The 27,072-nt window shown below is 35.6% G+C and overlaps 1 protein-coding gene across 1 annotated transcript in view; it reads left to right on the forward strand.

The window, feature by feature from the left end:
* Positions 1 to 205: 205 nt before the first annotated feature.
* KCNH8 (potassium voltage-gated channel, subfamily H (eag-related), member 8) overlaps positions 206 to 27,072 on the forward strand; it is a gene marked incomplete at its 5' end in the record, with an annotated part of 40,280 nt that continues 13,413 nt past the window's right edge. The window contains 6 exons of the mRNA XM_010019532.1: positions 206 to 403; positions 3,163 to 3,362; positions 4,911 to 5,160; positions 9,329 to 9,543; positions 21,365 to 21,403; positions 23,132 to 23,487. Of these exons, the coding sequence (XP_010017834.1) occupies positions 206 to 403; positions 3,163 to 3,362; positions 4,911 to 5,160; positions 9,329 to 9,543; positions 21,365 to 21,403; positions 23,132 to 23,487 (1,258 nt within the window). The remainder of the gene's footprint in view (positions 404 to 3,162; positions 3,363 to 4,910; positions 5,161 to 9,328; positions 9,544 to 21,364; positions 21,404 to 23,131; positions 23,488 to 27,072) is intronic.

Raw genomic sequence — 27,072 nt, forward strand, 5'->3', positions numbered from 1 at the left:
ATGCATAAAAATAAATACTCCAGAGACACAATACTTAGCATGCTGCATAAATTCCTACAGTTTAATGTTCTTTTTCCTCTTGAAATTGTTTGAAGAATGCAGTATCTTTAAATAAATAATTTTAAGAATTATTTTGTTTTACAGAATGTGTAGTTTTCATGGTGTCAGTTTTCCTTAATAATTCTTTTTATGCTTTGTTTTTCAGGTTGGCTTCATGAGCTAGGAAAACGTATTGAGTCTCCTTACTACGAGAATAATACACTAGGAGGCCCATCAATCAGAAGTGCCTATATAGCTGCCCTATATTTCACCCTCAGCAGCCTCACCAGTGTTGGGTTTGGAAATGTTTCAGCCAATACCGATGCTGAAAAGATCTTCTCCATTTGCACAATGCTTATTGGGGGTAAGTACAAATGTTAAGCATCATGTAAAATATTTTGGGGATGTACTGACAAGTAAACTTAATGCTGAAATTGTGCTAAGTTTCTTAAAAAAAAAAAAAAAAACAAAACCAAACAACAACAACAAAAAACCAGAAAGTTTAAAATAGCAAACGAAGGAAATAACTTTGCTGATTTTGATTTTACACAAGACAAACTCTCTTAAGCAGACATATTTCTAACCATTTGATCACTTATGGTGACAAAAGACAGTTGCCACCCAGTAAAATGCAAACTCATATTATTGTCAGGTTATGTGCCAGGTACTTGTCCAGTCAGCCAGGAAACTGGGGTACATTCAGCTTCAGTTCAGTCTCCACAGCAACCCTGGGAATGATGGCAAGGGGAAGTGGACAGCTCACTGATGAATCTGGCTGTGAGCTGGTGAGTATACTCATGCGTAGGACTAACCCAGAGAGAAAGCGACAGAGCCAGGAGAACTATTTGGTGAGCTACATGTGACTCTACCATAAACAAAAAGCTCTGTAATTATCACAAAGTACATTTTACCAAATCACTGTTCAGATTAGAATCAAAATGCAATATTTTTGTCACTTTTGGAGCTCTAGTAGTATTTATATTAATTACCTGGTCATACTGCTGGGGGAAACCAAGTGCTCATTTATGGTCTCCTTTCTTCTGAGGCACCTGGGCACAACCAGTGAGCTGGTGGCACCTGTAGAGCTTGGTAAACCAAGACCACTAAAGAAAGTACCTGCAGCTCTCTTTACCTTCATCTTCATCTCAATAAAAAATCAGCTGTGCTATTTCGTAGTGTACACCATACTACGCAAAGATGTCACAGTGGGCATGAAGGCTAAAATCAAACCACAATTTCCCACTGCCCCCCTCATTATAATTTTTTCTGTTTGCCTAATTGTTCTGGAAATACTAGTACATATTTCTGCAGCAGTAGTCAGTAAGGCACTGGTTGTCAGCTTTACAGCATGAATTTTCCTGGGCAAAAAATAAATTGGCAGCTTGACACTTACAAGCTGGAACACAGTGAATGACCCATAAACTATGTATTTGTGGCACTGAATGATACAGAAAGGGCTAAATGAATTATTGTCATTTTTCCCAGTCCTGAAAATGGGTGGCAACAACATAATGGATTATCCAAAAATTATATTATTTTGATTTTGACAATGTCACAAAAACACAAGCAGCTTATTAGTTGCCTTTGCTGGTAGCATAAAATTATAGTTTTAAAATACAATGTGGTCTCTGTGTTTTGGGGTTTTCACTACATAAGATCTGTTGGAATGAAGGAAGGAGTTTTCATTTTTATCATGGAATAGAGAGATATCATGTGTAAGGCAATGATGAATATTTAATTCACTTTGATACAGCAGAGCTTTCACAAACTTAATAGAGCAGAATATAAAAGTAGCCTATACTTTTATTTAGTCCAGTTATGGCAATTTCTCTTTCACTTATATTACTGAGTGATATAACTGATATGCTTGTGACTGAATAAACTGTAAAGAACTAGCTGACTAGAGTGCACAGAGGGAACTGAAAACTGAAAGGCAAAGTTACTCATAGGCAAGTAGGTAGAAGAGTGACTTTATACCTGTGAAGGTCCAGTGAACAAGATACGATATCTCCAAACTAAAGAATTTTCTGCCTCTTTCTACCATCTAAAGCATTATTAACCACCAAAATGTATCCTTTCCTCCTCCTATTCCCTCTAGTCTCTCTTCACTCACACTGGACTTTAAATTGCCATAAAAGGTCAACATCTTGTCTTGTTTATAAACCAATTCTTTTGCCACGCTGAGGAGTCTGTCTGCTTTCTTTCAAGCACTATAAAGATAGATGTCCCTTAAGAGCAATAATCAATCTCCTTAATAGTTTTTTCAATAAACGATTTGTAAATGTGGATATTATATGCCTCAGATCAATACCACATGATAGGCAATCTGGCTGTGATTCTTCCCACGGATAAGCAGCAAACACATTTCTGCACAGACAAACCCAGATGTCTTGTATTTATAAACATTTCTTCAATTTTGCTTCTGCTGCTTTTATTCCCAGGCCAGTCTCTACTTGCAGACAAACTTAGGATGTCAGAACTTTTTGATAAACAATTTCACACCAGATTTGACCTTCTCAAGCAACATAAGAAATCAGATTGTCAGTTTGAATGTATCTTTTCCTTTTTTAAAAAAAAAATAACACCTGAATTTCTTCTCTACAATGTTTTGTTTTGTTTTAACATCTTATTCCACATAATATGATACATCTCTAAATGTTTGCAACCACATTCCACTACACATGGTCCCCATTAGTAATTGCTTTTATTTATATGAGTTTTTGAAAACCTGGTACATTCTATGTAGTTACTAACTCACCATTTGAGACTAGTTTTCATACTGATTAACAGCTTCTCATTATTTCCTGAGCATGCCTGCCTACATGAGTTCATCTAATTTCCTTTTTTCTTAGACTATGAGCTCAGTTTGGCTTGGGCATTCTTTTGCTTCGTACCCTGACTAGATAGCATCCTGTCCCATGGCAGTGACTGCTAGTGACACAAAAAATGGAAATGAAAAATCATACGAATACTGTACATTATTCATGGAGTCTTGTATTCAAAAGCTTTATTACATCTCTCAATCAGGAAATTGATTTTCTGTGAAGATCCTGTTTATTTTCTGTGTTATGTTTTAATGATCAACAAGTCACCACATTATGCTTAATTTCTGTCCTCTTCCAGCTCTGATGCATGCCTTGGTGTTTGGCAATGTGACTGCCATTATTCAGAGGATGTACTCTAGATGGTCCCTTTATCACACAAGAACCAAGGACCTGAAGGACTTTATACGGGTCCATCACTTGCCACAGCAGCTAAAGCAAAGGATGCTTGAATATTTCCAAACCACGTGGTCTGTCAATAATGGAATTGATTCCAATGAGGTAGCCAAACAAGGGAGGTTGTATTTTTGATGGGTTTTACTATGGACTTAGAGGTGGGGTGGTGCTGTAATCTTCCATTTGTGATGCTGTGTTTTGTGTGAAGTTCTTTTTTTATAAAAAAGAACATGCCTAAATATAAAGCTGGGTAACCCCAGGAAGAGGGTGTGCTATTGAAACATCTGGTTTAGAACATCATACCATAAACTAAAAATTCAAAAACTTTCACAGTTCTCGAATGCCGAAGAGGCATTCATCAGAAGTCTTTTGGACGATGCCAATAGAAACACCCCAGTGAGTAGTCTTGCCTTTCACGCAACAAAAAATCTCCTAGGGCTTTTTAGATGTTTATTAAAGGAGGGACTTCTTTACTGCTTCTTTACTGCCCTTTCCTCCCTTTTTCATTTTTTTTTTAATTCCTTGCAATACTGTAAAAAAATGGTTTGGCCTGAATTTTTCTGTTATTAATTTCTCTATATTTTTAAATATTGCAGAATGTAACATGAGAGTGAAATCAAAAGACATTTCTGATCATGTCTTTCTTTGCTTGCTTGCATCAAATGACTTATCCAGGTTATGTATTACTATACTGCAGAAGAAATACTGGCTCCTCCCTGCTGGAGTGTTATTTGAATGAACCATTCCCTTCAGAGTTCATGTTATATATGTCATTATAAAACTCAGTGGCCTCTAAAGATAATGTGGAAATAAGCAGAAAGATTTGGTTTTGAGAACATTCTTCCCCTGAAAAGTTCTCTTCTGTGACGTGCACAGCACAAAGAATGGGATATTCAGCAGCATCCTAGCAACAGAAGGAGCCTAATAAGATTTCCAAAGATACAAAAAACACTTAGATGTCAAAGCTTTCCTAGATTTTGTTAATGATCACCTTCAGCTTCTGTACCTTTAGTCGCACTGAAAATGAGTGACTGCTGTACTACAACAGCAGTCCTTGAAGAGACCATCAGTATTTCATGATTTCCCTCCATCCACAAACGACATTGTTAAAATAAACAAGCAAAACAAATGAAAAACACACAAAAAGAAAACTTAGAGAGTTTTTCAAGTTATTCATCTTTCAGTGGTTTTAACATATGAGAAGCAATATAGCCTGTTGATGAATTTTATATAAGCATTTTAAAGAATATTGAAATAAAGTTTGTTTTTACTCTCTTTTCAGTATATGCTACTGTATACAGTGATATATATCTGAACAGACTACTGTATTCTAACAGCTGAGAAGAGCTGGGACAAGGTTAAATTGTGCATTAGGGGGAATTAACACTTAAATGTTGTTGAATTTTTTTTCTTGATTCTATATAAAGACATCTTTTTATTTATGTTTTTCCTGGAATTTATCAGTGTTTATTGCCATAGTGATTTATTAAGACATAGCACACATCTTTTCAAGGGAATAAGAAAAATCAAAGGGAAATCTTTGTATCAATACGATATGTGTAGGACTACTAAATCAGATTACTTCTGCAAAAGAAGAAATAAATTATTTTGCACTTTTCCTCTTTTTCACTCATTATTCTGTTTTTTGGACAGCTCTTAAAAGACTTCCCAGATGAGCTGCGTTCAGACATCACCATGCACTTGAACAAGGAGATTCTGCAGCTCTCCCTTTTTGAGTGTGCCAGCCGTGGTTGCCTCAGGTCTCTGTCTCTGCATATCAAAACCTCCTTCTGTGCTCCTGGGGAATACCTCCTCCGGCAGGGAGATGCCCTGCAAGCTATTTATTTTGTGTGCTCAGGTTCCATGGAAGTCCTGAAGGACAGCACGGTGCTGGCAATTCTTGGTATGTTCATAATCATAGTTTCAAAGAGAAAAAGAGTGGCCCTCCAGTGTAGGAGTACCTTCACTACTAACAGTTAATGTGTCCTAACAGTCTGAGGAGAAAGAATCTGTTTTATCTTAATATGCTATTCATACTCTCTGGTCATCCCTAAATTTTTTATTTTAAACTTCCTTATTTTTTGCCCTAAGGAGTTTTCAATTGCTGGAGTGCTAACTGTACAATATTTTACTTCCATACTGATTTTCCTATACTTATTCTCTCTCCTTTACATGTAAGGAGGTATATGCTAGGTTTTGACAGAAATTGCTGCTTTCAACTAAATTTGATGACAGTACTGACACCTCAAAGGACATTGGTTATTAGTTCTCAAAACTTTCATGAAAATTAGGGGGCAGTCAGTGCTCCCTAATGCAAAAGAAAGAAAACAATGTGAGCTTGCTCTTATTCTTTGATGTATGCATATGAACACCCCTTGCAGGACAGTCATGTGTTGAAAAACAAGCATTGTTGGCCCTAGTCCCCAAAGAGTTCCTTCCTCAAGCTAACTCATGTTGTCAACAGTCACCTGAGTATATTATAGTGAAAGGCCAGAAGTTCTGTCCTAACAAATTTCATTTAGTTGTTTGCTAGATGGCTGCTTTGACTTATCAAGTGTTGAGCATCTCAATTTGTAAATTTCAGTGATTGGCCTAACTCTAATACCTAACAAAGAGATTCCCTTTATCTTCCACTAAAGGATGATTCAAATTGTCTGAGTTAATGTTTATAAACTGTTTTGATAAAAGAAAATATAAAATTTTACTCTAAAGAATTATCTTAATGCATCTTTAGATTTAAACACATTCTTCTTTCTAGTAACTTTTAATATTCTTATAAAGCAGAGTTAAAAAGAACATTTCCTTTTTTGCTTTCCTTCCTGTTTTGTGGGATTGCTCTAGATTGTTGATAATGCAAGGTTCTGGTCTTCTGTAATTGAATTTCCTTTATTTTACTAATATGCATTTGACTGGTCTTTTTTTTAGAATATAAGTATGATACACGTCCTTTTTGTTTCATAACTCTTTAATTCTATTAGATTGACAGTCCACCTCGCTCCATCACTCATTTATAATTAGGAAGATTTAGAATGCCTTGATTTCACTGGATCACATAGATAAAAGCTATAAAATATGGCTTACAAAAACCAGAAGCTTAAATACAGAAAAAGCTCAAGAGCTGCCCCCATTGGAACTATGATTTCATTAATGATTCCATTTCCAGGCACTTCCAAAAATGTTAATGAAAGCATCATTGTGTAATGGTGTCAATGAAAACAATAAGAAGGAGATTAGTGGATTTCTGAGGGAAGTTAATGAAATCGTAATGCAAACACACAAACATAATACAATGAAATAATGTTTTGTTACAGAGAATGGGAGCTTCATCATTTAAACCTAATTAACATCAGCAAAAGATGAATGTATCAAACGTGTAGGTCCCTACAAGAAACTGTGTTACTAATGTGAAGTAAATCCAAGAGAGCAGGTTTTTTTCCCTGACAATGCTGGGTTACTTACAGTTCTCAGACTATGATTTTGTAATTCTGTCATGATTCTAATTCTAGTGGATTAGTTTTTCTTTATTGAACCATTCTCAGTAACAAGCAATACGGCAAACAATACAATGAAATGCTCCGATTAAATAGACCTGTTTAGTTCCTCTTGAGACTATTATTACTTTAACAACGGCTGTTAAGATATCTTTTATAGGACAGTATGTTTTACTATAATAGTTAGTTATGTACTTTTTGAGCATACACCTTAGAGTTCTAAAAAAATTTTAGCCATAAGTTGTTTAAAAGATATCCACAAGGAGAATAAATTTATAACTTCGACTTCATGTCCCAGATACATTAACAGACGTGTCTGCAGAAATATTTACAAATATGTTCTGCAATGAAAAAGAAAGAGCTACTAAGAATAACTTACACGATTCTGTTTATGCAACTAATGTCAATATTCAAGACACAATCATTTCACTGCTGCAGTGAAACTGCATGAAACTTCAGTGTACTACCTACAGCCTTTACTACACGATTTTCATCTAAAAAGAAACATATATTAACACTGTCAAATCTGTTGTAGCATCTTTCAGGCTGACATTATTTCATCAAACACAACAACAATCTAATTGTAACTACAAACAAATATAACTAACATTTTTTCCAAAATATTTATGCAATATTGATACTAATACTGTTATATGCCTAAAAAGTTTCAAAATGAGATGCTTAAAGATCAGTTTTGGTAAATTTGAAATATTTTTTCCTTTGTCTATATTTACACAGCCCACAATAGATTAACATTGCCAGCCCTCTGCTTAATAGTATCAAATAAATTTAAAGAATTGTTCATATTTACAGTAAAATGAAAAAGTGGATTACTGTTTAGCTTTATGCTACGTTTAATTATATAAGCACTACATCATGTGATGAGCAATGACAAATGTTATCATCATCTATGATTTACCTTTCCCAGATTGACCTAAACATGTACAAGTTCTTATTTATACTAATAGCAATTTTTAAGAGACCTCAAAGCAGCAGTATTCCATGTATATTCCAATAATAATAGAAAATCCTTCCTCTGCTGGGTTTATGATAAGCTCTTTTGAGAAAGTTGTTCAAGCTCCATATAAATATAAAAAATTGCAAGTAGAATTTGAAAGTATAAAATTATCTTTTTTAAGGAGCTTCAGTTTGGCTGCTTAATTTAACTTACCCTTCAAGTTCACCATTTCCTGTGTAATATACAGTTGGAACCACATGCTGGTGGACTTTCAGATTTTACAGTCTTCACTTATTATTTATTGATCACAGAATAATGTAAGATTGGAAGGACCTTATACACTATGTTCTCAAGTCCCTGATCACCTTGGTGGCCTCTTCAGGATTCACTCGAGTATGTCTATTCTGTTTTTTACTGGGAAGCCACAAACCGGACACAATACTCCATATGTTATATGACAGATAGAAGGAAAGGGTCACTTCTTGGGACTTCCTGGTGGCACTCTTTCTAATGCTGCACAGGAGGTTCTTGGACTTCTTTGCTGCCAGGGCACATTGTTGACACATGTTCAACTTGTCTACAACGACCCCCGGGTCCTTTTGCAGAAAACTGCTTTCAAGCTGGTCAGTCCTCAGCCCATACTGCTGCAAGGGAAGTTTTCCATCCCAGGTGAGGACTTGACATTTGTTCTTGTTGAACTTCATGAGGTTCCTGTCAGATCTTTTCTCATTCATTGAGAATCCTCTTAATAGCAGCTTTGCCCTTCAGCATATCAACCACTTCCCCCACTTTGATATTGTCCATAAACTTGCCAAGAATGCAAGATATCACACTGTCCAGGTCTTTAACAAGCACCATGTGCATTAAATTTTGAGGAAGACCTCTGATGCAGTGACTGTTCTTTGGACTTCACACCTCAGATCAGATCTTTAGGGAAGCTTTTCATTATAAATTTTTTGTGCTCTTCAATATATGGTCATTTGTGGGTTTTAATACATCCAGTATTCTAAGGCACTATTCTAAGGCAGTTTTGCCCATCAATTAAACTATAATGGCTTAAGAATTCATTTGTTTTTCTGGACAGAAGACCCATTGAGCTACACAGCTATCAATAGCTTATACAACTAAGATACATCATAAAGTGTAGCTACACAGCCATGGTTATCATAGGAGTATTTTGCAATCCAAGTTCTAATAAAGGTGTCATTTGAATAGATGATCTACACTTCACTGCGTTATTGTTAAAATGCTATCTTAAGACCTGTCTGTTTTATGAAAAAAAACCCAAATATAATGTTAACTTTTTGAAAAACAAATCCCACCTGCTATTAGTCATTCGTGTAAATCTTAATCTTATATGTATTTTCTTGATTGCTCCCTTAGAACAGGTAGTTACCTGTCTGGAAATTAGTCTTCATACCTCCAATTAGTTGCATATAAGACTGCACCTTGTAAAAAACAAAGACAGCTTTTAGTCAAAGATCCTTTAGAATCTTATGAATTAAACAATGCAGTGGTAATAATGTGATTTAAGATTTAGAAAATCTGATAGACAGATTTATGATTCAAAAAAGAAGTAAAGAATTCATGTTTTGAAGATTTTTTTTCATGTTTTCTTTTAGGTAAAGGAGATTTAATTGGAGCAAACCTATCCATTAGGGATCAAGTTATTAAAACAAATGCAGATGTTAAAGCTCTAACATACTGTGACCTCCAATGCATTATCCTCAAAGGTCTCTTTGAAGTGCTCGACCTTTACCCAGAGTATGCTCACAAGTTTGTTGAAGACATACAGCATGATCTCACATACAATTTAAGAGAAGGCCATGAAAGCGATGTAAGTATCTTTTAAGGTCTATGCAGTTATTGTTACCTTTAAGAAGTTTCTCATACTTTAGCCAGTTCTCATAATTTTGCCACAGTAAAGAAATACTACACAGATTATGTTGAAAGGACCCCCATTCCATTTGTTTGATAATTCAGACATTACCTACATGAATTGTTTATCTGTTGATCAGATCATAAACAGTGAACATGTTCTGTGCTTCTCATTTTTACATAGAAAATTTCATCTATGGGAGAACATTCCTCTTTAATATTTTGTCTTTTTTGCTTATGTTTAAAAATAATTCATAGTTATGTAAAGCATGTGTCCAAGTAAAAGTATATAACTATGCCTTTTCTAGAAACTCATGTGCCAGCCTAATGAACATTTATTTCACAGATCACTGATTATCACTTCATAGTTAAGAATGTCATCATGCACATTCAAAATGAGAACCAGTTGTTTCTCATCACACTGTAACTAAAATGTGATTTTCCATTTAAATGAACAATTTAATGTGGGAAAAAAAGAACAACAAGAAATTCCAGATAAATCACTGCTGAAAGAAGCAGTTCAGCTTTGCTGAACTTAATTTAGGTCGGGAGCACTTCAGTTTAGACTTACCAAAGTACTTCCACTATTATATTTCTTCAGTGTGAGGGTGGTGGGACTCTGGCACAGGTTGCCCAAAGAAGTTGTGGCTGCTCCAACTAGGCTTGGTTGGATGGAGCTTTGAGCAACTTGGTCTAGTTGAAGATGTTCCTGCCTATGGTGGGGGGATTGGAACTTGCGAATACACACTGTATTTTCATGGTATAGTGCATTATCTTGGAAATATAAAGGTGGGGGGAAAAAATCCTGATGCTAAGCACCATCCAGTGTCAGAGGCAAACAGAGAACCCAAGACAGATTATTGTAGTCTCCTACATCCTCAGGTTAACTATGCCCTCCACTAGTGTTTCTCTTGCAGCAGAACTAACCTTGGTTGTGTGCACATCATTTCTTATCCAACTGTTTTATTTATCAGTAAGGATAAAGAGCAGGAATAAGGTGGCCAAAAATTGTACAACCACAAAAAGAGGGCTCAACAAATGAGGGAACATATTTGTTAGTAGCAAAAGTGTCTGGTCAACCACTCACTCTGCTACATCTAGAAAATACGATGTCTTCATGAATATAAATTGCATGCAGAAATAATCCTAGAATCATCTGATGGTTTACTCTCACAGAACAGTAAGAAGGTATTCAGAAGTACAATTTGTGGATATGAAAATATGACTTTTTTAATATAATATTATTTCTTGAGAATAGTGCTATGGGAGAGTTTGGCAGCTGTGATAATGGTATCTTGATCTCTCTCTTCCTGAAAGAGAGAGATTTTACCTTTGTGATTATGTATGTCTCCAGCAACTTTATGGAAATTTTGGGTTTGGAGAGCTTTTCCATAGTTAAACATAGAACTTAATTTGACTACGTCATTTCTCACTTTCTTTTTCTTTGGATGTTTTGAATTACTGCAAATTTGCAACTGAATGTGAATTTAATGCTGAAAATGGATCAGTAAGAGTATTTAGGGTCAGGTAAACCACAGTAAGTGCACCAAAAGGGCCAAAAGTCATCAGAAGTTTCCTGATTGTAGAGTGTCAAAGTTGGATACTTAGCACTAGATCACGACTACCCTACCCACACAGAAAGCTCTAGGGAAACTTTTAAATTTGTTTTCTCAGTTCTGAATGTATATAATGATGTGCTCCTTCTGCATTACAATCCAAGTAAGATGGAAAAGGCTCCAGGATTTCCACAGCTATGTCACTCTTCAGTAAAGCAAGGAGGAGTGTTATTTAAGCAATTGTGGAAGAAAAGCTCAGGAGATTTTAAGTACAGGAGTTGTCAATTGTGTAACTATTTCAGCCTCTAATGAGCAACAGACAGAGAAACAGGAAGACACAAAAATGGGGAGATTAAAGTTTCAGCGGAGTCTCATGGTAGCTCTAAAAGCAGCAATCATTAAGTGATTTATTATTATAAACATTAAAGTGTGTGCAATCACACTGGCAGTGCTATTATGCCATCTTTTTATACATTCCCATCACAGCAAGATGTGAGTTAGGAAAAAAGTCTTTATGTTCATCATATATATACTGTCCCTTGCTTTCTTTGCTGTGTTTTCCTTAAGAAATTTCTAACTGTTTTTTAAATGTACTCAGTTATTTGAGGACAGTTAGAAAAAGCTAATTTGTTTGGTAGCTGGAGTTGTAACGTTAAAAAATATCTGGCCATTCAACTGTTTCAACCAATTTTTCTAGGTCTGTGACTGATGTCACAGTCATGAAGCAGTTTGTTAAATGACACAGATTTTAACATCCACCTCACCCCACCTATATCATTTTGCCCTATATGTCACAGGTTTCATATACAGCAGGCAGTGAGAGAGTCAGGTATCTGATTTGCTAAAACTAAGCACTCAGCACTCATAAGAAGGTTTTTACAAAGAAAAATACCATTATGTGAAAGAAACTGGGAATTATTTTGGTGTGCACCATCCCTGGGAAATATGTGCTACTTACATATTTAGAGAGCCGTAGCAGATTTTGAATGCAAGCACAAAATTCAGCTGAAAGTCCGCCTAGCCACTGTCTGTGTTTCAGCTAGTAGATTACTTATTTGACATACATTCATTCTGCACACTTTAATCATGCTTTTGCTAGTATAGGTCTGCTGAATTTATGAATGCTGTTTATCAGTATAGTAATAACTCAGAAGGAATTCTATCTGTTACATCTTTGATTATCTGTTATGAATCAGCAATGGAAATAGCATGGCATTTCTGACTTTTTAATGTATCTCTACTGTCTGCATGAATAAATATAATTTTGCTTTAAAGAAATAAATCAAAGTTATCCTATTAGCAATTCTATAGATATTAAGGAAAAAATAATCATATTGTGTTGGAAATAGTTGCTTTTAATTTTGGCAACTGTTGTGAAATAAGAAAACTTAATAGAAACTTCAGTCACAAAATTACTTATTGGTGTGTTTAACTTTGAAAGCAAAAAAAATCCTATTTCTCTGCTATTACCTGTGTGTTTAAAATAAAACCTAGGCATTGAAAAATTTAACTTCCAAACCAACTCTTATTACGCTGCTATACTTAGCCATAAGTCCTCCACCCCAGCCTAGATCAGAGCTCATCCTGTGCACTGCAGGGCAATCACAGGTTGCAAAATGTTTTTCATTATAAATAATTTTCACAGGTAGTTTCCTAAATAATTCCAACCACCTTTCAATAGAGGGTTTTGTCACATTACCCAGCAGCTATGTAGAAAAAAGTGGCTTATCCTAGAAAAGTTAAAAAGCCCTACTTTGACAGTTAGAGTGGAGTTGTATAACTCTGAGGAAAACTTGTCATTTTTAAACAAACTTACATGCAGTTAGGCACTCGCCTTTGTCAATAGCTCATCTGGTAGAAGGTCATGTATTTTTACTGCAGACATAATTCACTGGTGTTTATCAGCTGGCACAGTAGGTATAAATCGTGCAAAACAAGAGACCAATCAATTGTAATTTTTCTTTTTCTGTACAAGAATTATTACAACAGGTGGAATATAGAAGTGAATAAATCACCTAAAGCAACAGAAGTTTAATACTTCATCTGCATGAGTATTCTGGGGGGAAAAAAAAAAAAGAAAATACCCCAAAAGTTAGATTTCTGTTCATTATCTTTCCCTTTAGTTCATGTTGGCAGTAACACAAAACAAATTCCCATTATTCTATTAGAGACCTTAAGTGACTGTGCATCCACTTTCTGCCTGTCAGCCATCATATTTCCTTTTTTATACCTCTTTTGATGTGAGATAGGGTCTACAAACTTCTCATCTTCTCAGCAACTGTAGTATAGGAATGAAGGTGCTCATCATACTATCAGAAATTAAAATAATTTAAAAACTGTGAACATATTCACTTTGCAAACCTGATGTATTGACTGAAGTAGGTCTCTTACCTGCTTCTGTGCATGGACTACTCTGCAATCAGTGCTGCTGTGAAATATTGCTCAGTGGTCTTTCACATTTTACAAGCTACTCCGATTTTTTTTTGTTTATGCTTCTGGGACCACCTGGAACTTGTTTTCTCCTTCTTCCCTCTCTCTGTCCCCCTCTTCACCTTCCCAAAACACTTTACCCTACTGCTGAACAAGGCAGCACTTATAAAACGTCACTTACACAGCTCAACTTCTGTATTTCTATGGAACAAGTAACAGGATTGTGCAGCTGTAGAAAGGACATGACCAAGTTCCTTTGTCTGTTTTACACTTAATTTCTGATTTTAAATCAATGAGAAGCAGTTTGCCAGATAGCTTTGTCATTTAGCTGTCTGCAAGATATTCCCCAGGCCTCCTACCTGTATTCGTGACAGTAAGCATGTTTTAGTGAATCTTTGTCTATTTAAGGTGGATGCTAGTTTCAGATTGTTGATGCTGCTGCAATATTCCCCTCCCTGTGCAGTTAGTCAGTCCTTTCTCCACATCCTCAACCTTGAAATTACCTGCTTCACTCAGCGTGGGAGCAGAGCCGTCCTGGAGCTACAGTGCAAGCCAGGTTTCACTCCTTTTTGTTGTCTGCCAACTCATAAACCTTGTTTACTTGCAGTCATCGGTGAGCCTGATGTGTTGTGCCCCTGAGCCATCAGTTCACCTGGTACCCCTCAAGATAATAATTTCAATATCATGTTTCTAATATATCCTTCACTATGGTACACTGCTGAGAAATAATGCAATATGTCTTTTCTCAGTGGCCTTTTCATTTTCTTTCCTAGTGTCTTCACCTGAAGATTTTATTTTATTTTTTGCTGCTATGCTCCTGTTCCATTTCTGCAGCCTTCAGTCATTCTAATATTTTTTAAAATACCAACACCCAGCCACCTCCACTGTCTGTTTTTTCTGATAGTTTATTCCTTTGCTTTGTGGTAATTTTCTACAACTTTTTGATGCAACTATGTCATCTTTTCCATTTTTTCTTTTCATTAATTCTTGTGTTTTTAAAATCTTGACAATTTTACACCTAAAACAAATAGATGATTGGCTGTAAGAATGAATCCCACAAGACGTGAAAGAGGATAAAGGGGAGGAGAGGAAAATAACTCATAAAGTTTTGGCTAGGAATATGTTATATATATGTGACCTACCCCAAAATTCCTAACCCTGTGGTCACTCTTACTTTTTTTGAATAGCTTAAGAGACAGGAATTATGATTATCAGTTATGCATTATTTATAAAAAGACTATTCAATGCGCGTATGTAAGTAGGATTTTCACAATTGGACTTTCTTGACAAATATAATTTTCACTGTAACTTAAATGTTTAAATAATTGAGAAAAATTTACTTCTAATTTTAGCTTCTGAGTCCTTTTGAACGTTATCCATTCTCATTCATTTCACTTCCTGCGATTATTACATTCTGCATCAGATTATAAAGCTTAACCAGAGGGTTACATGCTGGGGAAAAAAAATCCAGGCTAGCAAAGCAGCTTATTGATGTTTTTAGACTGGCATAAAAGGAGGGTATGAAACACTGTGTCAAATAGAATTTTAGCCAGGAAAAGCTCCTGGCTTTCACAAGTATTGCCTTGGAATCTAATCATATTTCTATTTTAATTACACAGGGATGTTAGATGATAACTTTTTTCACTATGCTTCACTGTGCCTTAGGAAATATGATAACATAACTTTTACAACATTAATATTATATCTTTGTCTCTACATTGGAAAAATTGAAAATAAAATTAAACCTAATACATCTTAACTTTAAAGTGGCATGAAGCTAGAGGGTGGACTTGATTTTGTTTTGCTTTTTTCATAATCGCTTTTATTTTGCATTGGTAAAGCAAGGACCAGATAATGGCCTTAAATTTAGAATCATTCTTACAGGAACCTAGCCTTTTATTATTCTGTGTAAAGTAAGACTAATTTATGAAGGAAATTGTAATACTTACCACAATTTCTTCTATATGAACACTAATTCTGAAGGCACAGACTGTCTCGAGATGTAATGAGCATGTTGGACTAGCTTATGTGTTAAATTTCTTATATGACATGCAGAGTTATTGTAACCTCAGGATACAGGCTGGAATGTGTGAAATTAAGTATGATGTATTCTTTGAGCAAACTGTCTATAATCAGTGCAACTTGTGTATCAAGTAGGCATGGTACATGGATACAACTGTGATCTCAATTTTATTGAACAGGTAACATTTTTAGTGCAACTTTCTTAAACATCAAAAAATGTACAAATGCAGTCTAAGATTCTACTGATATAAAAACAAATATATCAGCATATTTTTCTTTTTAATTATCTATACAATCAGTAAAATCAGAGCTACAGGGCCTGCCTACATAAGTGTAACTAGAGTTCTGACAAAAATACAGTTCCTACTTAAGACATATAGATCCCTTTTTCAGTGCTGTGATAAATAATTTTATTAACAAAGAGGTACATAAAGTATGTATGTATATACATGTTTATAATGTACAGTACTGCCTACCTAGTAAGTAAAGACAGGCTCCATTGATAATCTCACTATGCTCATTCCTTCAGCAAAATTGATATTAGATTTCTCTGACACTGGGTTTGGTTTTATATCACGGTACTTTGAAAACTGAAGCAATGTTATTCACTTATTGAGTGTCCATATTGTCTTAGTTTCTAAACTCTGCAGAACTTCTTGAATAACATAGCTGGCAAGAGCTACAAAAATCTACGCTCTCGGCTTTTCTGTATTATGCTTATATAGAAACACAAATTGCATCTCAGGGGAAGGAAGTTATGATAGCTCTTTTAATAAAACTATATACTACTTCTTAAAAATAAAAGATATAAAAATAAAGCTATGTTCTTCTTCATAAAGCTATATACTTCTGCTGTATCTTCACCTGCCAGGACATGGCCTCTTACCCTGAGGTAAAATCATGCAAATTGCTTTCACAGTTACCTTATGGCTCTGTCTTCCCTAAAGTTTTATTTCTGAATATATCGAGGGGCCAGATATGTGCTCAATTTGCACTTTGCATCCTCCTGGGAGAACTGACTAGATGTTAATCTGCTGATCAAGTCACTGCCCAAAAAGCAAACTATTCATAATTTAGAAAAAATGTTTCTGATTAAAAGCAAAACAAAACAAACAAAAAGAAAACACAAACAACAAACAAATTTTAAAATAAAGACACAGATTATACCTGTCCCTACTTTCTTTTTTTGTAAGGTCTGCATATATTTATGAGCGTATGAAATCTTAGAGTTGTATGAAGTTAAGCTTATAAGTTTTATTAGTTTGAAAGCCGTTAGCATTCATTATAATTGCCATTAATATTATGTAAATCTTTATATGACTGTAATCAAATTGTAGGAATATTGAAAAGTTTTCTCTACTGTATCTTTTGTCTGCAGTAATCTGCAACCTGCCAGAGAAACGTACAGTCAGTGCCAGGTCTATTGTCTATTTTAACAATTCCTCCTTTTGTCTTCTTTTGACCTTATTGACAGTCTTTTCCTTAGTTGTCTGGGGGTTTTTTTAATTCTTACTGGCACAAATCTGCTATGAAAAAATGCATGTTCAGAGCAGACTGGGACCCTATTTTCTTTGCTTGTTTTGGGGTGGGAGAGAGAGACATGAGAATACAGAAGTAAAAGTGACAAATTTATACCATCCACATTTATCATTTATTTGGTTCTTGATTTGGAGCAAGTAACAGAGAGATTAGGTTTTGTTTCTGTATTTTTTTTATTATGAAATCCAGTAGATCATGTGTTGTTAATGAAACAATCAAAGTATATGATAAAAATTTTTGCTAATGAATGCAGTGATATTAACACCTAGGTTATAAAGAAAAATATGAAAAATACTAATTTTTTTTTATTTACTTAATATTAAATATAAAACCTCGTGAGAAATTTTAATCCAAGAAAGCATTCATCTGCAAAAATCTTATCCAAAGCTAACCACAACCAGCCAGTTATTGAACACTTGTCCTAACTTCACAGGCTATGATAATTTGTTTAAAAGATAGGAATGATGTAGGATAATGGCTCAAAAGAACATTGTAGAGCTCATGGCAATTCACAGTTATTGGTCACCTGGGATGAAGTACTGGTGACAAATCTGCTGTTCAACTTTTGTTGCTAATTCAATATATTCTATACCATAGGTAGGATTAGAGACTGCTGAAAGCATCTGCTTCCACAAAATACATTTTCTCTAGCTGTTCACTAAGCAGGGAAAAAAGAGATAAGAATAAACCTGAGAAAATATAGGAACAAGCCAGCAAACTATAAAGTCTTAGGGAAGGAAAAAAAAGGAGGAAAAAAAAAGGGTGGCAAATTGTAGATATAAATGTAAATGTGTAGATATAAAACAATTATATCTAGGCTTAGAAACTCTTTGTGATTTAGTCCTTTATGATTTAAAGGATTTGCAATATTTCATTGAAAAATTCCTGATTATGGAAAACTGAGGCCTGAACATGTGAGGCATTAAGCTTTTCGGCAGTACAGTAATCCCTTGTTACGTATTTGTACCTTTTCCATTACTATACAGTAAATTTGCAAAGAATAGAACATATGGCATGTGTGCTTTTTTTTTCCCCCTCACACTGCCAATGCTCCTACATGTTGATTTTTTTTTTCTGCTGACTAAGAACATTCATATTCTAGCTTGATTTCAAATCCTTTCCTGAGAGTGTATTTTATTCTTTTGACTCCTCAGATAAAAAGAATTATTCATATATTTTAGGACCCAAGATTTACCAGCAAAGCACTGAAATTATGTTTCTATTTTTGCTCCTACTTCCCATGAAGGCAACAAGAATCAGGCCAGTAATTTTACTTACCTGGACATTCAATATATCAACCTTAAAATATATCTGCATCTTTTTATATTTCTCTTTTTAGGGTTTTATCACTGGAATTAATCTTGAATTTTTGTACACCAATTACCTGGTTTTGCCACAATTCTTGGAAGAGACACCAGGGCTGAAATTAAAAATTTTATTAGACTTTGACAATATTTCATGTACCTTATTCTAACACCAGTCTTTCGGGGTTTTTTTTCCCAAAACAGAAATACCTCTGTTTTTCTTTCAGCAGCCCTTATCCTTTAAGAGTTGTACTTATTTTCAAAAGACTAGCATGAGAGCCAATTTGCATCCTCTTTCTTTTTGCATAAGAAAAAAGCCCAACACTTTATAGAAGCCTACACCAGTGTGTTGCTCTGAATTAAAGGTTTTAGCAGATCAGAAACTAGGACAGCAACCTCATAATTATTTACTCCGATACTACATTTTTACAGAGATAAAGCTATGTGCATGGTGAGGTGAGGTCTTTAAATTTACTTCCCTTTGACTTGCTTTTTCCATGTTCTTGTGTATCTTTCCTTTTCTCTTTAAGAATGGTATTTTTGCAGGGAGAGAGAGGCAATTTGCTGGAGGAGGTTTAAAAGCAAAAGTTGAGAATTCTCTCTGATGACAGATTAGTTTCTCTTTACCAGCTTTTGACTACCAAGCCATAAAGTCCCAGACCCTATTTTATGTGTGTAAGATATGGTGTTCAAAGTTACAAGCAGTAAATATGGCTGCAGTGTATTACTAAAGAAGCAATTGCATTTTTACTTTGGGTACTGTGTTATGGAAAAGACAGTTTATATGTCCACAGTTTATCAAAAAATAAACAGTTTATTCAGGCTGAAATTGTCCCCCAGTGGTTTTAAGGGACCATTTTGGGGTAAAGGAAGTCTGATGAGTAGTTTTTGTATGTTCCCTATTCATACCTGTTGTTTTCTGCTACCCTTCCTCCCAAGGACACTCCTTCCCTCCCCTGCAAAAAGCAACCAGCCTTATCTTTCTCTTGGTAAGGTCATAAGGCAACAAAATGCTGTCAGTAACCCCATTTCCTCTGCAGCCAAGTTCTCCCTTATGCAGCAACCAAGTGTAAAAGTGAGAGCAGAGAGGTAGATCCTCACCCATGGGTGTCTGTGGCTGCTGTACTGATGGGCAGTGGAGAGGTCCTGCAGCCAGCTGACAGTGCTACCAACTGGTCACAGAGCTGAAAGCCTGCCACAGGTGAAAGACCCTGGCAGGGCTGTAGGGATGGCAGGGCTGTAGTGAAATGCCACCAAGACACCTAGGAGATACCCATATGATTTCTCTGTCTCTCTTTTCAAGATGTACAATTGGCATTAACACATGTGCTTAGGAGGGAAAAAAAAAGTGAGGATGACTTTACTACAAATGACATAAAGCCTTCAAAAATCAAATTTGTACTTTGTAAAATCTTTTTTGTGAAGCTGCTAATGTTTGGGATTGGTTTGGAGGTTTAATTAAGGCTGCTATTTAACATTCATACTGCACCTGTGCTTAGAAGCCAAGCAAACAGATGCCTCAAAATTCCAGGCACTATTGTAAATAAAACTTCTTAAACATATGTGCAAAGAGGACCATTAGCACTTCCTATTTCTGACGTTAATATTTTAGTACATTTTCAGTTTCCTGTTCTCCTGAATCTTGAAATGAGATGTTGTTTCCTCAAATGGCATAGGTTACAGCGCAAATTGGGAGATTTTGGGACCTGAGATCTCATCCTCTGCTAGTATCATCCACTTTATCTAACTCAGGAAGAACACAGCAGTTATTTTATTTACATAGCCTAATTATTGCACTTGTTCTGTTTAGCAGCTGTTAGAGTACTATTGCTAAATTTATTGATACACCTGCTACTGGCTTGGCTGTTGTGGAGTAGGATTATCTGTTTGTTTACACAAACTTAAACTTTGAGTATTTGTATATTATACTACTAGTAGTACCCTCACTTTTATGAGCAACTACAGAAGAGTTTTCAGATTAACCTGAAAGGCTGGTGAAGAAAAAAAGAAAGAAAGGCTGATGTTCTTTTACCTGAGTTTAGATAAAAAATAAACTAATGTTGCGACTTTAAAGTTGATGGGTGTTAAGCACTTCTTTTTATCTTAGCATGTGGGTTTAGAAAAGCTGGAAACCATTTCTGAAAACTCTACCCGGCAGACTAAGATACAGCATGTAGGATCTCAGGGACTTGCTTGTGGTCAAGGTGTGGACATTCAAATAAACAACAGAATGTTAATAACAGATATTATTCAGCAGTTCCTGTGGATTTTATTAGAAGTAGCTACACACTAAATTTGCATGTTTTTTTTTCTTCTTCCTTCTTTTTTGTTTTGCTTTCTGTTTAATCCAAAAAGGGAAATGTCATGGCCTCAAATAGCTGTTAGTCACAGTATCTCCCTCAGCATTATACTGGTCCTACTTTCTTCAGTCCCATCTGCCTTTGAAAATTCACCAAAGATGCTACAGTTACTTAGATCATCTACCTGTAAGGACTAGGCTGGCGCAGGAGTTAAAGCTACAGGAAGGTAGGGACAAAGCAGAGCATTGTTCCTGAGTGGGATTCCATTAAACCAGCACTGAAACTCACCAGACACACATTCACCCATCCACATACGCTCACAGGTTTGGAGCCTCGACCCAACTTTTTATTAAAGTAAAATGTTATTTTTGAGTGAACTTTTTAAATTAAAATAAAACTTCCATGGCGGGGTTTTGGGTGGGTTTTTTTTCCCCTTCTCACAGCATCTGTTTCCAAGGAGTGTCATTAGTTCGGTGCTATGTCACCATTTCCTTTAGTACAGCTGTTTTAGCATGAGATTCTTTTCTTGTATCAACATAAATTGTTTATGTTTAGGTGTCTGTATGCTCTTAGAAGCCAATAGTGTGCAGATGCACATGTTTGCTACTGTTTTGTTTTGTTTCTTTCAGGTAATATCAAAATTATCAAACAAGTCTACATTATCTCAGGTATGTTAGACACATTTTAAATATGCCAAGCTTGACTTTGAAACATGTACCCTGTTATGGCCAGAGCAAAGCTGGAAAAACTCCGAATTACTTCCATGGTTTAAGAATGAGATTTTTAAATAGCATCCCACAGCTAGTTCTGCCACTGCCCATTTTATGAGTAAGAGCTTATGATCTTTTCTACCAGGTGCTGGATTTGGATATCCTACTATAGCACGTGCATTTTAAATACATGATTACCCAAGCCGAAGTTCTGAATAAGGGTAACATTCATTCTCTGTGAGTATAGGCTGCATCACTGACACGTCCTGTACAATTTGATCATGACAGCCTTCAGATGACTATTCTGGTTGACAAGGCTGTTATATTTTACATAGATGGGTCTTTTGCCACTGTTTCATGTTTTTACCTTTTCATATATCTCAGATTGAAAGGACCTAGTTCACTAGATCTGTCAACATATACTAAGAGAAAAGCATTAATTCAATGGAAGTGTGCTGTAGCACACAGCAAAATTAAACCTATGCTGCAAAACATTTAGACGATTACTAATAGGTGCTAAGAATGTTTGGATAAATGCCCCAAATACGCATTTCCACTTCCACCCAGCCAATCTTACTTGGCCTGAATATAGGAAATTTGACTAAACAAGTTCATCTGAGGTTTTCTATCCAAAGTTAACAGTGCCTTAATCAAGCTTGATTAAGAGGAGCAGCCTGGGGAAAAAAAAGAATATCAACCCTTTCTGAAACCATGAAGTTGCATTTGGCTGTACTTTTCACTCAGAAGTGTGGACTTTGTTAATTTGACCTGGAACCTGATTCTGCCTTTGTCCGATCACCTACTACCAATAAATACCGAGTTATACCATGGGAATGAATGGAACTATTTTTGAGTTATGGCCTGAACCTGACATGAGCTTCATGTTGGCTTATCTCAGCACTCATGGCCAGTGTATTTTTTTACCATGAAACAATAACAACCAATATATTGCTCTCTTAGACTGTCCTTTAATTAGTACATAGAGAACCCAAGTTCATGTGCCTCTAAATTGCCTTGGTTCCAACATCAAGCATTCAAAATGCATTTTTTCTAAAAACAGATATGATGACTCAGTTCTGAAATTGACAATGCCACACCACTGGTGCATTAATGGGACTTTATATAAACTTAAAAACCTGCCTCCTATCCCAGCACTGGTCTCAGTTACAACAACTAAGAAGGAAACAGAGGACATTCAGCTCAAGGGCTTGAGCTGAACTCGTATAAATGCTATTTGTAGATATAAATATGTTCCATATGTAAATGTGGAATTATATGAATTACCAGCCTCAGTTCTTTCCCTTGGTCCACTGGAAGTCTGACAGTATAACATTCAAAAGAAATAACGCCTCAGTAAAGCAAGATTAATCTACTCAAGTGTTTATATGGCACATGGCTTGTAAGAACTGGTCATGTAATCTTTTCTGGTAAAAAAACATATTGCAGAGAGTTCAGTAATCATGTTGCTACTGAACTTTTTTAATTTGTTTGTATTTTTCTCACATATACACATTTAGCCATAGTTGAGGAGGAAAAGTAGGAAGAGTTCCAAAAGAGATATCTCTAATGAGAAATGAAAGCTGTGCTAGACCTGAGTTTGTTCCAGGATGAATACTAGAAGAAATTTTGTTTCTGAAACATCAGACTCTGAATTTTACAGTAACATGTAAAAATCTGTTATTTTAGACAGAGCTCAAGGGAAATGGAAATATAAAGAAGAGACTCCCTTCAATTGTGGAAGACGAAGATGAGGATGAAGAGGGAGAAGAAGAGAGCAGCACTCTTTCACCAATCCATACAAGAAGCACAAATTTCTCCCAGCAGAAGAAGGCTGGAAGCAATAAAAGCCACCTAGGGAAAAACTTGAAGCAGTTGGCGTCAGGAACAGTGCCCTTTCATTCACCCATCCGCGCTTGCAGTTCAAACCCCACAAGAACCAAACATGAAACGGAGCTCCATTACTACTCCAGAAGGAAGGACAAAAACCTTAAGTTACATCTTTCAGCACTGACCAGCAATGGTCCACCTGACCTGAGCCCAAGGTAATAGTTACGAATCATTATTCTCTCTCACGTAACTCCTATTACAAATAGCATGATTGTGAGACTATAAAATGTTTCTTTTTCTTTAGTCGTTCATGCTTTTGTTCATCCCACAGAGAGGGAAAAGTCCTCTTATCGTAGGAACTATTACACACTGTGCAGAACATTATGACTTTAGGACTTTATTATGAAATAAAGTATTTCTACCAATACAAAGGGAAAGTATTAAGCAATAACAAAAATTACTATTACTTTATGGTACCATTTTGTCTATCTATAATGATATGCATTCCCACAATAGCAATGTGAAACCTTCTGAGTCCATCAGAAAGAGAGCAATTTAGAAAGCAAGTAAATGTTTATACAGCATAGTTGTGCAAATACAAAAATTACTATAGGACTATAATAGAAAATGCAATTTTAGAGAAAAAAAAAAGTTTTTTATATTAGAGAAAGGAAAGCTGATAATGCAGGTGATGTAGAGAGTAAATACGGAGTTAAGAAAACCTTTTTGCTGTGACTTTTAACGTAAACAAGAGTTACATAATAGGTTATTGTAGAATTATTAGTGTCTGATTTTAAATATTTTAAGATTTTACTTGCATGTTACTTATAAGGTGATTTATGTATCTTATTTCTAAAAGCTGCAGTAGTTGATCTTCAAGTTTTGGTTTCTATAATTTTTAGTATTTTACATGTTCAAAAACCTCACTGGAGGCTGAGTGGTAGTTTCAACAACTTGCCATTGCAAACATGAAACAGCCACAGCTTGACCAATATTTGTTTAGGTCTGTCAAGGCACCTGTCCCTAAGGATGCAATCACAAGTAGGACATGGAAGCCTTTATAGAAATCTTTCCTCTTATCATATATTTGATCAGTACTGTTACATTTCAAGTAAGATCAGTGTATAGATTAATTTTATTTTTGTCAATACAGGGGAAAATAATGTGTGGAAAACCAGCTTCTACACCAGAAAAATTGAAATGCATAGTGGGTATTTTGTCATTTTTTTCATACATCTCATAGAATTTGGTTCAAGTCAGCTATGAGTAAAGGTCATTATCATTTGTGTAACAAGTGGTAATTCAGGGAAAAGCTACCTGTCACATTTTCTGCTGGAATCTTGCTTATTATTGTTCTGAACATACGCAGTGAGACACTGGCACCCAGGGCTGCAAGAGTAAATGTGAAACAAGTACTGTTATGAATACCATTATCTCCTGATTTTCTAATTGCAGAGTAATCCTGTTAATAGGGTGAAAATTGGCCCAAGACATATGTGTTTTTCAGACTTCTGTTTTCCAGCCAAAACACTTTCACATTATTTCCTGGAATGAGTTTATATTATTATTAGAACATTTAAACTGATAAGCTAAAACCACTTTAAAAAGAGCCTTCAATGTTTCTTAGTAAGAATTAAAACGAAAATAAAAGAAGACCTTAATTAAGACTATTGCTTTTGTTTGCTGTTAGACAGCAGTGCAAGGGAAAGGCAAGACTCTGGTTGAAATGTACAGTCAGTGCAGTTTTGAGTTGTATAACCATGCTTTGTCAAGAGAATATACTTTGTTGGCTTAAGAAAGTTGCTCTACTGTGGGTGTTCCCTAGAGTAAACCAACTCGAATTCTTCACTGCTCTTCAGGTTCGTTCTTCTACACCACAGTGAAGATAATAAGAACAGATACTAGGTAAAATATTTTAATAGTTCTTGGTGCAAAGAATGGAAATCAGTGTCCTAATTTTCAGGGTGCAGTGCCCAACCAGTTTTTGAGTATACCTATGAAGTAGAAAAGCATCAAAAGGAAGAAAGTATATGTGATAAAAGCAGTCTCAGGAGGAAGCATCGATGTATTTGATTCTCCTCAGACCCACATGAGCAAGTGCACTGTAGCCCTGATTGACTGGATAGCAGAGGTCAGGTGTTAACTCTTTCTGACTTTTTGGCTTGTAGGATTGGAGCTGTCTTTCTTCAGGTGAAAATTCAGGGCTGTACAATAGCTAATTCAGAAAGGGCTGAGACTTACCAGTTACTTTTGTTCCCTCATGTTTTCAACACACTAGATTATGTCACTCCACAGCCACTTTCTTGTATAAGCATCTTGCCTATTACATACTTCTCACACAGGATCCTGTATTTTGGCTGTCCAGAACTAGCTATTTTTTCTAATATGATGTATTTTTAGTCTGAATCTTTAAACACTTTAAAGATTATAGCATCTATAAATTCTGTCATGTTTGAGTAGATTTTCCCCTGTATGCTTTAAAGGCAGTTAAAATGTTAGCATTTTATATAATTAGAAATCTCTAAAAAAGGGATATCAGTGTTTAAAATTTGCTTTTTGAAGCAGTGAGGCCAGATGACATTAAATAGGTTTTATAGCAAATTTCAAACAATGTGATCATTCAGGTTTTCAGCTGCAGATAACAGTATAAGCCAGAGCAGCTCAAGAATTATATTTGAGTCTCATCTCCTCCCAGAGGCTGGTTAAGATTAGACTGAAGTTTAGTAACATCCAGCTGGCATTATGAATACTCAGACATGACACAAAGCCCTAAATCCACACAAAGAGCAAAGAAGGACAAGAATATATGGTATGTGCATAGAACTGTAAGTTACATGGGTCTTTCAAGCCCAGTACATCACTGACATCTCTGTGCTGCCTGTTCTTCCTTTCTCCAAACTTTTCCAGTCAAGAGGTTTGCTTGAGAACACCCTTACTGGATGGAAAGTCTAATTTCCATTATCACAAAGTTATCACCACTGAATAAGAGGCCAAGAACTGCCTGCTTTAGTCCTTCTATCTGCCTTCTGTAAAACAAATTTTGAATTTTGTGCTTGGACAAAACAAGAAATTGATGCTCTATGTCTGTCAATTGGCAGTTTTCTGAGCCATTTTTATTGACTCTAAAACAGTTATCTCTATAGCACAATTTATTACCAATGAGAACAAAAAATGTTCAGAGTTACATATTTTTAATAATGTGTGTTGACTCCTTCATCTGATACCAGTTTTCTAGTCTTTGTATGCAGCACTTGATTGATTATTGTATAAAATGCTTCTTTTTTTAAATTTGGGATTTCTTGACACTGTAACTGGGAGGTCAGCTGCAGTGCATGAGTAGAAATAACTGACACAAATATCTTTCCTTGTAGGTTAGATGCAATACCAATACTAATGTGACTGGGACATTGCAGTCTGGTCTACATATCTTCCTATGCCCAATTTGCAAATAACATTGCTCTGCCTGAGCAAGTTAGTTTTACCTAAATTTCAGAATAGATATTTGCATGACAACACTCTTGACTGAGATTTACAGAGGCTCTTTCGTAAGTGTATTATGTTCAGGCTTAGACTCTGCCTAAGTTAGCTGAAAATAAAAGCCTGACTGCTATGTGCAGGGAGATTTAAATTTCACAAGAGCAGACTGAAGCATCTTTAGCTTGTGTAGAAGAAAGAATAGCAACAGATTACTTTGATACGAAAAGCAAAAACAATACAGGTTTTGTTATAAGACCCAGAACATACTGCAAAAGTCATGAAAATTTTGAAACTTCAGTTATGTTTGCCTTCCTTCCTCAAAC

Source organism: Nestor notabilis, unplaced genomic scaffold (genome assembly GCF_000696875.1).
Source record: "Nestor notabilis isolate BGI_N333 unplaced genomic scaffold, ASM69687v1 scaffold13758, whole genome shotgun sequence".
NCBI classification, from domain to species: Eukaryota; Metazoa; Chordata; class Aves; order Psittaciformes; family Psittacidae; genus Nestor; species Nestor notabilis.